The 15,778-nt window shown below is 36.8% G+C and overlaps 1 protein-coding gene across 2 annotated transcripts in view; it reads right to left on the minus strand.

Moving 5' to 3' along the window:
- Nucleotides 1-15,778, minus strand: part of LOC110457581 — a 56,664-nt gene continuing 40,886 nt past the window's right edge. For both annotated transcript variants that reach the window (XM_021508913.1, XM_021508912.1), the window contains 4 exons: nucleotides 13,705-13,970; nucleotides 11,869-12,925; nucleotides 10,147-10,276; nucleotides 1-7,483 (listed from right to left, as the gene is read on the minus strand). In XM_021508913.1, coding sequence (XP_021364588.1) covers nucleotides 3,943-7,483; nucleotides 10,147-10,276; nucleotides 11,869-12,925; nucleotides 13,705-13,970 — 4,994 coding nt within the window. In that variant the 3' untranslated portion in view covers nucleotides 1-3,942. The remainder of the gene's footprint in view (nucleotides 7,484-10,146; nucleotides 10,277-11,868; nucleotides 12,926-13,704; nucleotides 13,971-15,778) is intronic.

The raw sequence follows: 15,778 nt of genomic DNA on the forward strand, positions 1-15,778 counted from the left end.
TTTATCTAAAAATAATTTTATTTGATTCTACAGTCGTCAACCACCTGCAGAACTGAATTGCACTACACATATTCTCATGAATCAAGGTCGATTACTCTGTACAATGAAACAATCATAACAAGCACTTTAACACACATATGGAATGACGATCACACATATACAGACAAAACACATGTCAACCGAACGGAGATCCTCCTTAAAATATTAAGATTTTTGAAACCTTGTGTGACACGAATTGTTGATTTTGATGGTAAATTAAGATGTCAATACAATGTATATAAAATGTTAATTTACTTTTGAGGTAAGTAAATACATGGTAAAACAAAAAATAAATGAGATATTAAAATATGAACAATTGACAAAATTGTGATAATGACATTTTTTCTCGACAAAAGATCAAAAGTGTTATGGTCACTTTTACAGTGCATGTATTAAGGAAGTTCTGAACTCCTATAGAACTACGACCAGTGAAAGAAAAGTCTGAAGTGCTAGAATAATAATGATTTTTTTTAGGGCTTCATAGTCTGGGCCCGTAATATGTAGCAGCATAAGTAAAACCAGACTCTTATTCATGCTTTTATGCTCATTCGAATAATAGAAAATTTAAAAGGTATGGTCATGGTAAAAGCTAAGAACCCTTGCATTTGAAAGTAGGCCCATCCTATATACCACAAAAATAAACCATGTACCGCTGATTGGCTTATCAATATAGCCAGAAGGAATTGTATTATGAAGGATTTTTAAATTGCCTATTTAATCAATTTTATGCTAAGTATGTATTTTTGATAACTTACAAGAAATGTATATCAAATAATGCTTAAAACAACTAAAATCAACAGAAACTCGTCCTTACAATCATAAAACATGAATTTCTACAATCATGATATAGTATGTAAAAATGTTGGATAGCATGACATGGACATATGTATAAAATATGGCTGGTAGGAATAAAGTTATATACATAAACATCCTACAATATATACAGCAATAAGGAGTATATTATGTACAAATTACATGCATAAAAAACATTTGTTGTATATATACACCAGGTACATAAAAGTTTGATGTAAGCAATGCAGTATTTGATTATGTGTATATAGTATGTATATACATGGACACACTAGAAGTTTAAGTAACAAATTATTAACATACAAAAAAATGAAATAAAGACCTTAAAATATTTGGAATGATACATATGCTACCATTATCCTGCTTGGAAAATTTAATCTTCACAATATTCTTTGAACATTAACATATATGGTCATTTTCATTGTAAGAATCAACATAAAAAATCATATATCAAACTAATATTCAATGAGAAAAAACAAATCAAAATTCTAAAAAAACACATAAATTAATGATTATACATTTTAAAATGCTGCCTTGTGGGAATTGCAAACAAAATCATTTAAAACATTGCAAAGGTACAGTTATTGTCATAAATAGCATAGTTTTACATCAGCAAGATAAATAATTTTGGTTCGACTTAAAACAATGACTGGATATTTCCGATAATACAGATACGGATGCATTAGGAACGTAAATAAAGACTGACATAAATTGTACGGAATGAAATATAAAACCTTCATAATATCTGGAATTTATTATGGATTTTAAATAATGTTTTAAAAATTCAATCACCCCCTCCCGATAAAACCGTTATCATCTATCACCTAATGATGAGTTTTTACATTGATGACAGGTTTTAATTTGTAGGAGTTCTCTTCCTTACCATACTATCATAAACAAACCAGCTGTCAGGTAACACTTTCATTCTGGAAAAAACACTGTAGATGCATGGTATTTAAACACTGTTTGAATTGGAATGATATGGTGATCAGACCTGCCAAAATGTTTGAATCTTGTCTCAGCTCGTTACTCCAATGGTTATACTGTGGTTTCTTTGCTTGATGTCTTTCTTTATGCTTTGCCAACTACTGTATGACGTAATTACGTAGAAATTCTAATGTTTGTAGATCAATTTTGTCACAAATGCATGGATATTCTATTAACAAACTATTGATCATAGTTTTTCTTCCTAATATCGAGAAACATTCCTTACCATTGTGAATTTATATTTGTAACAGAATTAGTGATTGGATACTTAGTATACTTCCTTCCTTAACGAAAACGAAAACGAAAATAAGGAAGAAAGTAACATTCTGTTAGTTCTCCTATAAAACCTATTTTTTTAACTACCCAGAAATGTAAGTACTTGTATAAACAGGATACATATTCACTGTCTGTCCTCCACGCTTATTTTCAACCTTATGATTAAAAACATAAATACATTTTTGAAAAAAAAAAAAAGAGGAAAAATTATTGAATGCAAAAGAAAACGTGGTATTTTTCTTAAGTAACTAATTTTCACTTCAATCACAAAATAATGAAATTACAAAAAATAGAATACTAACTTTTTCATGAAATTACAAAAAATAGAATACTAACTTTTTCATCACATATATCAAAACAATATCTCAAGCATGCATGATAGAATTAGCATGGAGATTAATATGTGGAAATTTAAAGGGATTTTTGATTTTGAACAAAATTTGCATAATGCATAACTAACATGTAACATGATACCATGTATAAGGTATACAGATGTCCATAAAATGAATTTTGATTATTTTGATTTTCACTTTTTTACTAACTGAATGTTAAAAAACAGAAACGGGAAGATCAAGTACACAGCTGGGATATCAATATACTCAGCGCTTACTGGTATCTCAGTGGACACAGAAAGCCCACGCCGATGCACTCAATAAAGTATTTCCGAGGATGAAATATTCATAAGGATGAAACAGAGGAAGTTTGATGTTATTTGTTGACAATATTATGTAATAGGTTTTTGACTGCAAATCAATAATCATGAAATCTAGTAAAATGTTAAATGTCATAATAAATGTTTGGTGGTGAATGTTGCAGCAGCATTGGTTATAATGGATCAGCCATGTAAAAGGCTGGCACATTTAATACTTCTAGGAAAATCACTGGGTTTCTTTATGAAGACAAGGGCAAAGCAATATGAGCTCTGAGGTCATATCCTACACACATATATCAATCACAGCTTCCTGTTTAGGATGTTATGAGAAACATACTTAATGATTTGGATGGGTTAACATGCTTCCAAGAATGAATAATCTGATATGTATTCTTCCGCACTCAGTTCCGCTACCAAACGTGACAGCTTCCTCGACACAGCAAAGCTACAAATGTGAATTCTGTCTTTTAAAAAAAAATTAAGCTAGTTAAAATTAGCACTTGTAGCACTTTTAAATGATATTGGACATGAAATGTTTTGATTTTTGTCAATGTCCGATACAGGCGAGGCATTGGGTTGTTCTATATCCCGACACACATGTGTAAATTTGTCCCTAATATACCGTGTCATTTTAAATAGCCCGAGTATTTTGTGATGATAATGCTAAGATGTTAATGGTAAGATGTCTCACAAAGTACATGTAGATACTAAATGATTATTTTTGATTTTATCCCATTAGATGGTTATTTAATTCAACACATTTACTAGATACTCGAGGAGAACCAGGAATTAGCGGTATCACTCTGGCATTGATATGGTGATATTAAAGTCAAAGCTGCCATTTTATGGACTTAGTGTAAATGATAGGAGCACACAAGGAAGATATTGGTTCCAGAACAATTGTCATTAACAAGACTTTTCATAAAATTGTTTTTAAAGTAATTTTACACCAATTTTTAACAAACTTTAATGCATAATTAAATGCATGTACATGTACCATATTTCTATAAGATTCACCATTCAATCACGTTCTGTTTGTAACCAGCTAATGTTTTGAAACATCTCTTCATCACACAATCATACATGTATACACTCAACCACACATGAACACTTGCTCTGACAAACACATGTATCCTCCACTCTGACCAACACACGTACCCTCCAAAAGCCCCCAAATGTCACACCATAGTAAACCTATAGTCGTCATCAATGGCAGCAGGAGCTGGATTTTTACTTCCTGATTTTTGTCTCACAAAATTTTTCACATTACTAAATAGGGATGATGAACTTTTTTCGTTGGCACTAAAACCTGCAGTCTTTCCATTACTCATCGCATTAACTTTAGGTTTACCATTACCATAGAAACTGTCACCACCATAAAAGGACATTTCCCCAGAGGAGTCGGCCATTTTGAGTGAGCCCATAGATGAATCCCTGAGAGAATCCATGGAGCCAGTGATATCTTCCTTGTCCTCAAAAATGGGGTCAAACCTTATGTAGGTGGAGGATGTGCTGTGACGGTTTTTGTTTGTCTTGTGCGAGCTTCCACTCTCCATACTGGATAGCACTGAAATGGGGTCTACGTCCCCCTTTTTGGTGGAGCGTCGGAGTTTCACTTGTACACTACTGGTGGACTCGGAAGGCTTGAGAGGCTTTGTTGATCCCCCAGCAATGCCTTTGACCTGATCCACATCTGTGATTCCCATCCTCCGCATATCACGACCCCCGGCAGGCACTGAATGCACACCACTCATGTGGTTGTCTGGGATCACAGACTCCATTTCCTTCATTGCCACCCGGTAGGATGAGTTCCTTCCCGTCGGCTCCTCCGACACTACACCATGAGTATTCCTCACAGCGTATCTGTAGGAATCTGTTCTATTAAAATCCTCAGGATCTGCCGAGGGCATGTAGTATTCGGCCGGGAGTGGAGAAGGTGTTCCATTTTTATTAGAACTTTGGGTTAATACTGGACTAGCATTTTTATGACCATTTGAATGAGAAGAATGAGACAGTACAGGACTTGGCCTGATCCTCTGAGAGTTCTGTAAGGAAGGACAGCTCTTACTCTCCTTCATTGCCACTCTGTAAGAGCTGTTCCTACTGGGGTTCACCATGGCGACACGGTAAGAGTCACTGCGACTGTTAGCATTATTGCTAGAGTCTGAGTCTGAACCACTCTGTGGTACACTATAGGATGTCGTCCCAGCACTGGACTTCCTCACTGATGCATTCTGACGAGGTCGACCGGGACGTGAACTGAGAGATTCTGATGAACCTGTATCATTCCCAGAATACTTTGTCATATCTGATGGGAATGAACGAGAAGATGGCATTGCATTTTTCTGAATGTGCGATGTTGACAAAGACCTGCTACTACTTTTCTGTGCCAGTGGATGATAGTTTTCCGGTTTCTTCATCATACTGTTTTGATAATGAGTTTTTTGTGAGCTGTGATGTTGTGGTGTTGAAGATGAGGATTGCAATTTGTAACTAGGATGTCGTTGTGCCCGAGTCTTGCTGTGTGGTTCAAGTGGAACCCTTGCAGGGAGTGCTGGTTGCTGTGGAGGCGTGACCCGATTCTGACGTGGGGGTTGTTGTTGTGGAGGCGTAACCCGATTTTGACGTGGGGGTTGTCGCTGTGGAGATGTGACCCGATTTTGGCGTGGGGGTGGTTGCTGTGAGGGTGTAGACCGATTGTGACGGGGAAGTTGGAATTGACTTGATGCTTGTGGGGTAGAAGACATCTGAGGTCGAGAAGGACCAGAAAATGTACTGAATGACCTTTCATTGTCACTTCCAGCAAACGATGAAAAAGAATTCGTTGATATGGCAACTGTTTCCATTGTAGTACTAAGATTTGATTGGTCAATACTTATAAAACCCTTGTCTTTACTTGGTTGTTCTAGTAATGATTCCATCGATCCTGTTGGGGTAGCTACCATGGGCACATCCAAGTTAGAAAGATTAGGTGAACTACATGGACTTGCCATGCTTACATAACTTCCTGTGAAGTTAAAGGAATCTTCAGATTCCAGAGACAGTTGACTCCCATGGTGAAATCCAAGTGAATTCTTGACCAGACTGTCCTGACTATTTGTAGAGTGCACACTTGAATTAGTATTCATTTCTAAGTAGCCTGAATCAGCAGCATTGACCTGGTTTGCACTAGGACTCCCTGACTTCACAGGACTAACAGCATACAAGTTTTCACTTCCTGAGAATGTGTTTGTTGGTTGTTTGGCCCCAGGTGAGGCTGCATAGGGATTGATCTGGTTGACTGAAGGCACATTTTCATTTGCCTGATTTAATTTAACATATGCTCCTTTCTTCTCAGAAGTCTGGCCTGACCTCTGACCTGGCTTGACCACAATAACTGGTTGATACTTCATCGGTAAGCCAGTTTTATTGTCACATTTCTCCTGTGTAATGGGCACCGCCAATTTATATGTTGCAGAATTAGGTGACATTGGAGAGTTCTGCTTATTCAGCTTCCTGTTCCCCTCCTCCGAGGATGAAGGGGAGCATGGGAGTGGCATCTGGACAGATTGGGGTGTCCCAGGGTTAAACATGTTGATCACAGGTGAGAAATTCAGGGATTTGTTAGGCTTTGGGCCACTGAGAGAACGGTCACTGTTCTTAAGTATACCAGACACAGGTGTTTGACAGTTGTCATTTTTCTTGTGAGATCTTGGCCATGATTTTGTGTAGTCAAAACTGGTGCCCTCCTTCCCTGCATGGTACGCTCTAGGGAGAGTTTGGCTCTCAAAGTCTGTTTCAATGTTACTGTTACCCAGTAAAGTGTCGTCAGTGTAATCAAAAGTTGTGTCATATTTACCACTAGTGTCAATCGATGAAACTGAGAATATTGAAGAATCACTTGTTAACTCTGTAGCCTTGCTCAAGTTTTGATTCATGTCCATGATTTGTCCTGGATCGACCACTGAGCTGAATTTGTCATCACTCTCTACTGATCCTCCAGACTGCCTTTTGCTTGCCCCTTCTTCATCACTAGACAAGGGGCAAATGGAGGGGATTCCACTTGAGGATATTTGTGTCTTTGATTTGAGTCGCATGTAGATGTTTTCCTGGTCTGACTCAGACATGGAGGATGAGTCTTGCCTGGAAATGACATCTGGTGTCTGTATGGCGTAAGCATCGTCTTCAGCCCCAGGACTGAGGCGAGGACATGAGCTTGTTCTTGGGGGAGGGGCTGGCGGATTCACCTTGCTTAGCACTTTGCTTGCACCTTGGAAGGCCCCTCTTTTTAATCCAGCATACTTGTCACTGTCAGATGTATTGATAACACTTTCAAAGCTGGTGACACTTTGCGTGTCTCGTGTCGGGGAGGGCATTTCCTCGTCCACAAGTGTTCCACAACTTCGCCTCAGTCCACTGTCATTGTGGAAAGACGTATAAAATCCTTCCTGATCCACAGAATACACTGACTCATCATCATCCAGAAAAAATGCAGCTGGCTTCCGTTTTGAGGGTGACATCATGAGGTCGAGGGCCATGATGTTCTGTTTGGTCAGTCTAGTCAGAGAGTTCAGGGTCTCCGCACTACTGGACGACACATCCTCGCGGCTTGCTGCCCTCTTGGCCAGACTTTGTAGCCACCTGTCTGTTTCTCCTTTCTGGTCCTTCAGGGAACTCTTGTCACTGATGGTACTTGCACCATCTCCCGCGTACCCAGTGGTGTCTGTGTCGCAGCGTGACCTACAAACACACAACAGTAAAGAGATCAGAAATTTGTGAAAGTAATACCCAATTAAATTCTGAAAGCGAGTTATAGAGGCTTAACTTAACTTTAAAACCATATAAGCATAAGATATAATAGAATGAAATCCATTTTAAAATACTCTGATNCAGTGTACAAGCAACCTCCTGTTCTCTAAATTCATATAATAAACATCTTTAGTCTTTTAAAAACAGGAGTTCCTCTCTCTTACCTTTCACTAAATGAAAGCTATAAATCTTCTTTTGGAATTGCTGTTAAGTAAAACCCCTCCAAACTAAAAATCTTAATCCAAGCAATCTCATTTGTCTGATAAGTAATACCCTACTGTAGACATATATCAGAGAACTCCATTTAAGTTCAATATAACATGTACTTGAACATCTATATATGTCCCGGCTATCGGAGCCGTACCATTTTATGAAGACCTGGGGAGTAAGATGTTCTGCTATTGTCTGTATGTACACGAAAGGTCACCAGGTTAATGGCTATGAACTACAATGGGTATAAGTTAACACACAATTTGTCTGACAAGAAACAAACACTTCATGACAAGAAAACTTTGTATAAAGATAGCGATCATGATCTAAGTGAAAACATTGTTAACCGTCAAACATCTGACAGAGAATGTAGGAACACCTTCAAGCCCTGATTTATCTGTTAGAGCGTAACGAAGACGTTCAAAAATATCTGTTTCATAACACCACATACATCTGTACTAACCTGAACACTTTTGTTTTAAAAGAATCCTTTTCTTCCACGTAGAAGATCATGTTTGCTTCAGATTTCCTACAGTTACACTACTAGATACTAGTCCTCTCAATGTCTTTCACAACACAAATGGCTGAGGTTTAACCAAGAACATAATCCAAATACATCTTTTAAACTTCTTCTTTACAACTCCTGCCTATTAGTTAACAGGTGTGTGGTTGTTGTACATGTGGTATGTCCTCTGTAGGGTCCACAAGAGATAAGTAGGATGGGAAACATAAACAGAGCCCTGGCCGAAGCTTCAGGGCAGCATGTGATAGATATTTGTGGTTAGGATAGGTAACAGAATGCCCTGAACACTTCATTCCTATCAGTCATAAGTTTAAAACCTTTGTGCTACAGGTATATAATATCCGACATGAGATTTTTATGTATCCAGTTTTATTATTTTATAAGGTTTATGACTAGGGTACATTGTACATACAGTGTGATTTAGACAATGTCTGTGGATCAATGCCTTGTCTATTCTGTAGTACTTGACCACTACTAACCTTAAGCCACAGGACAATGACTGACCGATCAGGGAAAAGATATATAGTACACCTGATTGTAATTGATACGTCTTATTCCAACCTCATAAAGAGTGTTGATAACCGACCTCTACTGACCACAACTATTGAACAAAATTGAGATACATAAACATATGTAGTATTTAATAGTCAAGACAAGTATACCATAATCAACAGTTTTTTATCATCTACTTACATCCTGTGAGTGTAATCCTTTTGTCTACAATCATAACCAACACTTTTAATAACTTATAGCACTCAGACAGAGACATATTTTTTCATCTTCAGATTTTAACCTGGTAATGGAGTTTAAAAGGAAGCTATATTAAATTGTATAATCAAACAGGATTTTTGAAAACCTTCCGAGTAAAATTATTTTCTGATCAAAATGTGCTCACTTAAGCTGATAAACACCTATAGGTGACAGATCAACCCTCTAGGTCTTCTGAAGGGAAACAAATTGTATAGGTATAAAGAAGATACCAGTAAAACATTACCGTAATGTATTTAGAACAGGGTCCAACATTCATTGTGTTGCAGTACCCTAAACACCACACTTCCCCACTTACTTTGATTTATAATGATTTCAAAATGTCCAACAGTAAAAAGTAAAAGCCATTACAGAAATATACACACATAGAGTAACCATGTCGTTGCGCCCTTAAAAAAGCTTTTAGAACCATATTGCTAGTTTCGATGCAGGGACATTTAAAAAAATAAAAATGCTTGAGATATTTTCAATGTTTTTCACATGATTTGAGACAACCTACCTAAGACTTATAGAATCCCTCCTCCCCTCACAATATACACTTCTCCTATTGTGAGAAAAGAATATCTCACAATAGGAGAAGTGTATATCTGACCAGGGAAAGGTGGGAGAAAAGGATATCTCACAATAGGAGAAGTGTATATCTGACCAGGGAAAGGTGGAAGAAAAGGATATCTCACAATAGGAGAAGTGCATATCTGACCAGGGAAAGGTGGGAGAAAAGGATATCTCACAATAGGAGAAGTGCATATCAAAACCAGGGAAAGAGAACAATCTATCCTAAGCAACTGTCCCAAGAAACCATCTATCTGGAGCAACCAATTGTACTTAGACCAATTATCTAAGTGACCAGCTTTCTGTGACCATCTATCTTGAGCATCCGCTCCTAAGAGACAACCAATCTTGGGGGATCAACTACTTGAAAGATTAAGTTCCTACAAGGTTTTTTGAGAGGCAACATATTCTACAAAAACTTCCTTGAGAGACAACACATAATTTAGGAGAATACTTGAAATAAATAGCATATATAATAACAGCAGTTTTCAGAGAGTGCCATTAGATGTACATGTATATCTCCTATCAGAGCTGTACAAACCTTTCCTCCAAGGTGGGTGAGTCACGACCCGAGTCCTGCCCCAGGGAACACTGGGATGTGGACGGCATGCCTTCAATCTTCATGTCTGAATCGAGGGAATGGCGATTACTGCTGCTACCACTCCAGTTCCCTACACAAAACACATAAACTCAAGTTAGATTTATATTCATAAGCATACATCTAATTAAATACAGAATTGGTGCAAGTTTGTCATGATTTTAAAATTCCACCACTTTGTTTGTTAGAAAAATATTACACGAGATATTTCATTGGAAAAAGTTTGTAATAGTTTTATATCTGTAGCTGTGCGTGAATGAATTTAAGTTTCTAGATAATGAAGCATGGTATGTCCCTGAAAAAGATCACTGTTTCCACTCCATGCATCACAAAGAGGCTACATTGGTGATTTAAAATCACAAAACTGGTAACTGAACTCAGCAATTGTTGACTCAAATCAGAAATGGAAATTCAAAATAAAATGCACAGGATCTGCAGTAAGTATAATAAAGATGTTTTTAATATATATGACAAAGGTGATTGTTGATAAAGTCCTTCGTAAACATTAAATAACATGTTGAATGTTTATAGTCTCTGTATGTCAACCATGCCACATTTCATGGATAAATAGGTTAAAATAAAGCCGGATTTTCATATACTTTGCACATAATCAACATACAAATGTAGAAATAATACTCCATGCACATGTTAAAATAACAGAATTAAATCATGATCACCAACAGACAACACGAAGCCAAACAGACATTATGACTGAAATCAAATACAAACTCAGTATTAGGATCCGATTTTTGAAGGAGCAGAAAGCTCTGACTGGAAGAGAGAACAGGTCGTTTATGAAATACAGAGAACACAAAACCACTGGGTGTTCAGTACCACATTTGTGTGTTAGCTAAAAGGAAGGATTTAACATCGCATTAATTAAATAGGTCACTGTTTAAATGTTGCAGAAATACGAAATTCACAATTAGCATGTACTTACACAGCTATCAACATGGCCGACTAAATCCCTCATATACATAAAACTATCATTATACCTCTGTCATAAATAACTTGCCAGGCCTATCTGTAGACACTGCTATTGTTGGAGTTTGAGTAGCTACCAAAATATGTCTGGACACCTGAACAAAATGCCAATAATTATCTAAAAGACATATAATTATTTATCAGCACACAGTCCAGCAGTTTGGTATTCACAAATCAATGAACCAGTGTTTGACAATGTCTTTTAAAATAATCCTCAATGTCACATGGTCAACACAAACAAATATAACCTATGTATGTTATTGTATATATATACATACAAAAACACAGTCAGAAGATTTTAAAGATTTAAATGATTACCGAAATAATGTTTTCAACCTTGAACATCAAAAAAAATCAATTCCGCTTCAGTACGATTTATGTTTGCATTGTGAAATAAGTAGTTGTATGACATACATAAATGTCACGAGGTTAACTAGTTTATAATGATCCGATATGGCTGAAGCTGACAAGACATTTGACCAGTCACTGAGCAAATTTGGAATATTACATATCCATTTTTAGTTTTATTTGAGTCAATAGAGTTAATTTAATAGCTAATTCTATTTCCACATTAGAAACCCGACTGAAAAGGGTGTGTCTAAAAATAGGTTGGTGATTGACCAAGAAGACGACCATACATGGTATTTTTCACAAAGCAAACATATTACATTGTATATGTACCTGATGATGACTGTCTGTCCTCTTTTGATCTCCTCTGAGATATCTCTCTCAGCTTCACAGACGTTGTCCAATCTCTTGGCATCGCATTCCATGTAAATTCACGCTCTATTCGTTTTGGCTGTCGCCTTGGTAATGTATTGCTTTCACTTTCAAAGTTATAATAAGTCCCTGGCCCTATCTTAGAACTGTCTCTCGTTGCCCGACTAAGTATTCCATCTGGCATGCTGGGCATTTTAGAATTAGCTAAAGAAGAGGTCATCGTTTCGTCACCAAAGTCCATAGCATCTAGGTCAAGGGATTTTGGTCGAGGTCGTAACTTGTTGCTAATGTTATTTACATTGACCAGTGACTTTATCTTGTTGCTGATGATACTTGACCGTTTTGTTGACCTTGAGATGCGACTTGACCCTGAACCAGCACTGGCCAGACTGATAGAATCTCCCTCGTACCGACTGGAGTGGTCAGTTCCCACAGATTGTCTGTCATAAGCAAGTGCCTTCATAGAATGTAACTTAAGACATCTTGGGAGGGACTTTGAACGTCGACATGGTAACAACCTTAAAATTCTAGGCTTCCTGAATGCATGCTCTATCTCCTTTCTTTCCTCCATTTTGGCATCAATTTCATCAAGATATTTTGCCATTTCTTCATCGCGGTGAATTGTATTACCGTCCATGTCAATGTCATCGAAGCTGTAATTGCGGGGCTGTTCTCTGTATCCCTTCTTCTTTTTCTTCTCAAATGCCTCAATCTCCTGCATGATATTGTCGGACACACCTGACACGGTACGTCTTCTTTTCTTCTTCTTTGCCTCCTTCTCTTTACTAGCAAGGCTTCGTTGTGAACCACGTAAAGATTCCATCCTCTGAAACCCCTGACCAGAGGTATCTATGGAGATGAGACTTGCCGAGGTCGACTGAGATAGACTCTCCGTCATTGCCTCGGCCTCGCGAGCCATTTCCTCCTTTGTGAAGTACTGTTCATCGGTCACATGTATGGTCTTAGGGCGCTGCTGTAACTTCTTGTAACGTTTCTCAAATGTAAAAACAGACTGGGTCTGAAATATGAAAGAAAAAATAATTGTTACTAGATTAAAACCTTGCATGCTTAAATAACAGTCTTAACTTGTAGTAAAACTTACATTACAGCTGAGAACAAATCTTGTGACTCTTTTACAACATTCCTAACTGAAATCCTCTCTATATTGTATATGTCAACTGCTATCCATCTTAGACCATAACGTTATAAGTATTAGAAAGCTAATACTCCAAGGAATGTGGAGCTCGACACAGTAAACATCACAATAAAAATCTGGCTGAAAACATCTTTCATTCTCTCTAACAAGAGAAACACAAACAAAGGAAAAAGAACAAAGGAATTATGGTCCACAAAACAAGCTTCATTTCAGAGACCTCACAGTCTATACAATATGTAAATACCATAGATAAATTCCACACAAGGTCACTTGACCTACCTATAGGCATCGACGTATACTCAATCGACAAATCTTATGTGAGGGATTGTAATTGGAAAGTAGTTGTTTGGAGAATCTACATGTAAGCCAATTAGCACCAGGAATGTTTTAACACTGCATTTTTTTTTGTTATGATTCATACCCTGATCATCTGCAGTTAAAAATGTGTTTGCACTAGTAAAATTAAACCAATGTAATGTTCATGATGTGATACCACTACATATCCAAAACAATCAGATACTTATAGTGCATGTCAAGGATTTTTTTGAATTTTTCAGTACTTAAGAATAAATCTTCGCAAATCAGTTGGGTTGTGTGAAAGTTATGTACAGTTGTTGCTCTAGGTCATTGATGACCTTTACCTTTCGAGGTAGGTTGAGGTCAGGTGTTTTAACCTTGGGCTCCCGAAGCAGTACCGGCCAAAGCCTGAAGAGCCGAGAGCTACAGAGCCCATCCTTCCTGTAGATGTCCGCGCCCCGCATTGCATGAGATGGGGAAACCTCAGCCTGGGCATACTGGTCCCTGATACACTGGCTTCTTGTCTCTTGTGTAAAAAGGTCGCTATCAAACCCGTGCTTTGTGACATGGTACTCGCCATTCTGGGAAAATTCGGACAGGTCACCAACAGCTGTAAGTACAGAAAGGTCATTGGATGTCAACATTAGGTTCAACTATCAAGGCCTTTATCGTTTTCAATGTTAGTATATGCAGTCTTAACTATAAAGCACAACTGTAATGTCAAAAATAAGACATTTGTACATGTCTAAACATTACAGTCTGAGCTTCCCTAATTACCTGTATATATATGTAAAATCAGGATGTCCTGGTTACCTATCTAGGTGCTCACATGTAAGTTTTACAAGTATATAGATTACAATTATAATACATATACATCACAGCATAAACAATGATGAAACCGAAACAAAATTACCAAATATTTCCATTCAAAATAAAATTACAGAAAGAACTTAAACACGGAATGAAGAAACAGATATATCTGGATCATTAAAGCATTCCTATGCTCCGTTTCCTTATCAAACATTAAAAAAATCATTCTGATGAAACCTAAACGTTTCTTTTTTCTACAATCAGTGTACAAAAACACAGTATAGAATTTTAATTGGAGTCACAAATCCCCACTAAGGTAATACTACACCAAGCCTGATGAGTGCAGATTTAAATTACCGGTACCGTAATGTAGAATTGACTCTGGTACAAGTTTATATCCTCATAACCATTCTCATAAGATAACAGAACATTAGTAATAAAGCAACGGAGTGGTTCAAAACGCTTTATCAGAATCATTACATAACCCACTAACATGAGCCTTACAGAACCTTTCATTTATAATTGCTGTGCATGTCAAACCCAAACAGCTATATTTACCTGGCAAGCTTAAACCAGATAAAGTAATTAATATGATTACAAAGTTAAATGTCATGTCTCTTTAATTTCTCATATTACATCTATACCTACATGATCATTTGACACACCTTCAAATAATGATACAAATTACTAGTATACATTTTATATAAATCAGTTTGAAAGTTAAACGCATCAGGTAAAAAGGGATATATATCAGCACAAAGCATGGATTTACCTATGAGCATTTTAATGTCTGAAGTATATTAGATTGTACCTATAGATTAAACTTATTATTATAAAGCCTTGAAAAGAAAAACCAGTACATAGTTCTTAGGACACTATATAATTAAAGAGGTAATACGCCATGAATAGTATCACACCTGGAAATGCTGACTGGTATAAAATATGACAAACAGCTGGGAACGTACATTATTTTAATCCCCTGACAGATCAGAGCATTACAATCATATTGAGAGACCAGACAGAAATAGATAGATCTATACAATGATGCTGAAATTTGTGTAATGTTAGCGGACTTCAGGTTAGGACAACCAGCTGGCATACAAGTGTATGTGTCTAATTACACAACTATATGGCATATAATCATTACGACATGATAGTTTAATCCACATACAGTGAACTACCGTAAATACTGTAAAAGACACCACTGACTTAAAAAGTTCAAATTATGGGAGAGATAATGATGTTTATCTTAATATACCCGGATAATTTACTGTCTATAATTAATTGTAATATGTTACTTCCCTTATTTAACATGTGAAAATTTAAGTCCATGGAAAGTTACTTCCCTTACTTTACTTGTGATAATAAAGACTGTGACAACTTATACCTCCTTTAATTTTTGCTTTACCTCTGATAATAAGTCTGGGGTTAGTTACCTTTCTCATGATCATTTTACCTGTGATGTTTAAAGTCGTGGTAAATTCCCTCCCTTATTTTACCTGTGATATTCAAGTCACATTGAATTAACTCCCCTATTTTACCTGTGATATTTATATCAGGTTAAATTACCTCCCATGTTTATCTGTGATAATAAGCCCATATGTAAAT

The sequence above is a fragment of the Mizuhopecten yessoensis genome, unplaced genomic scaffold (genome assembly GCF_002113885.1).
Source record: "Mizuhopecten yessoensis strain PY_sf001 unplaced genomic scaffold, ASM211388v2 scaffold9253, whole genome shotgun sequence".
Classification (NCBI taxonomy): domain Eukaryota; kingdom Metazoa; phylum Mollusca; class Bivalvia; order Pectinida; family Pectinidae; genus Mizuhopecten; species Mizuhopecten yessoensis.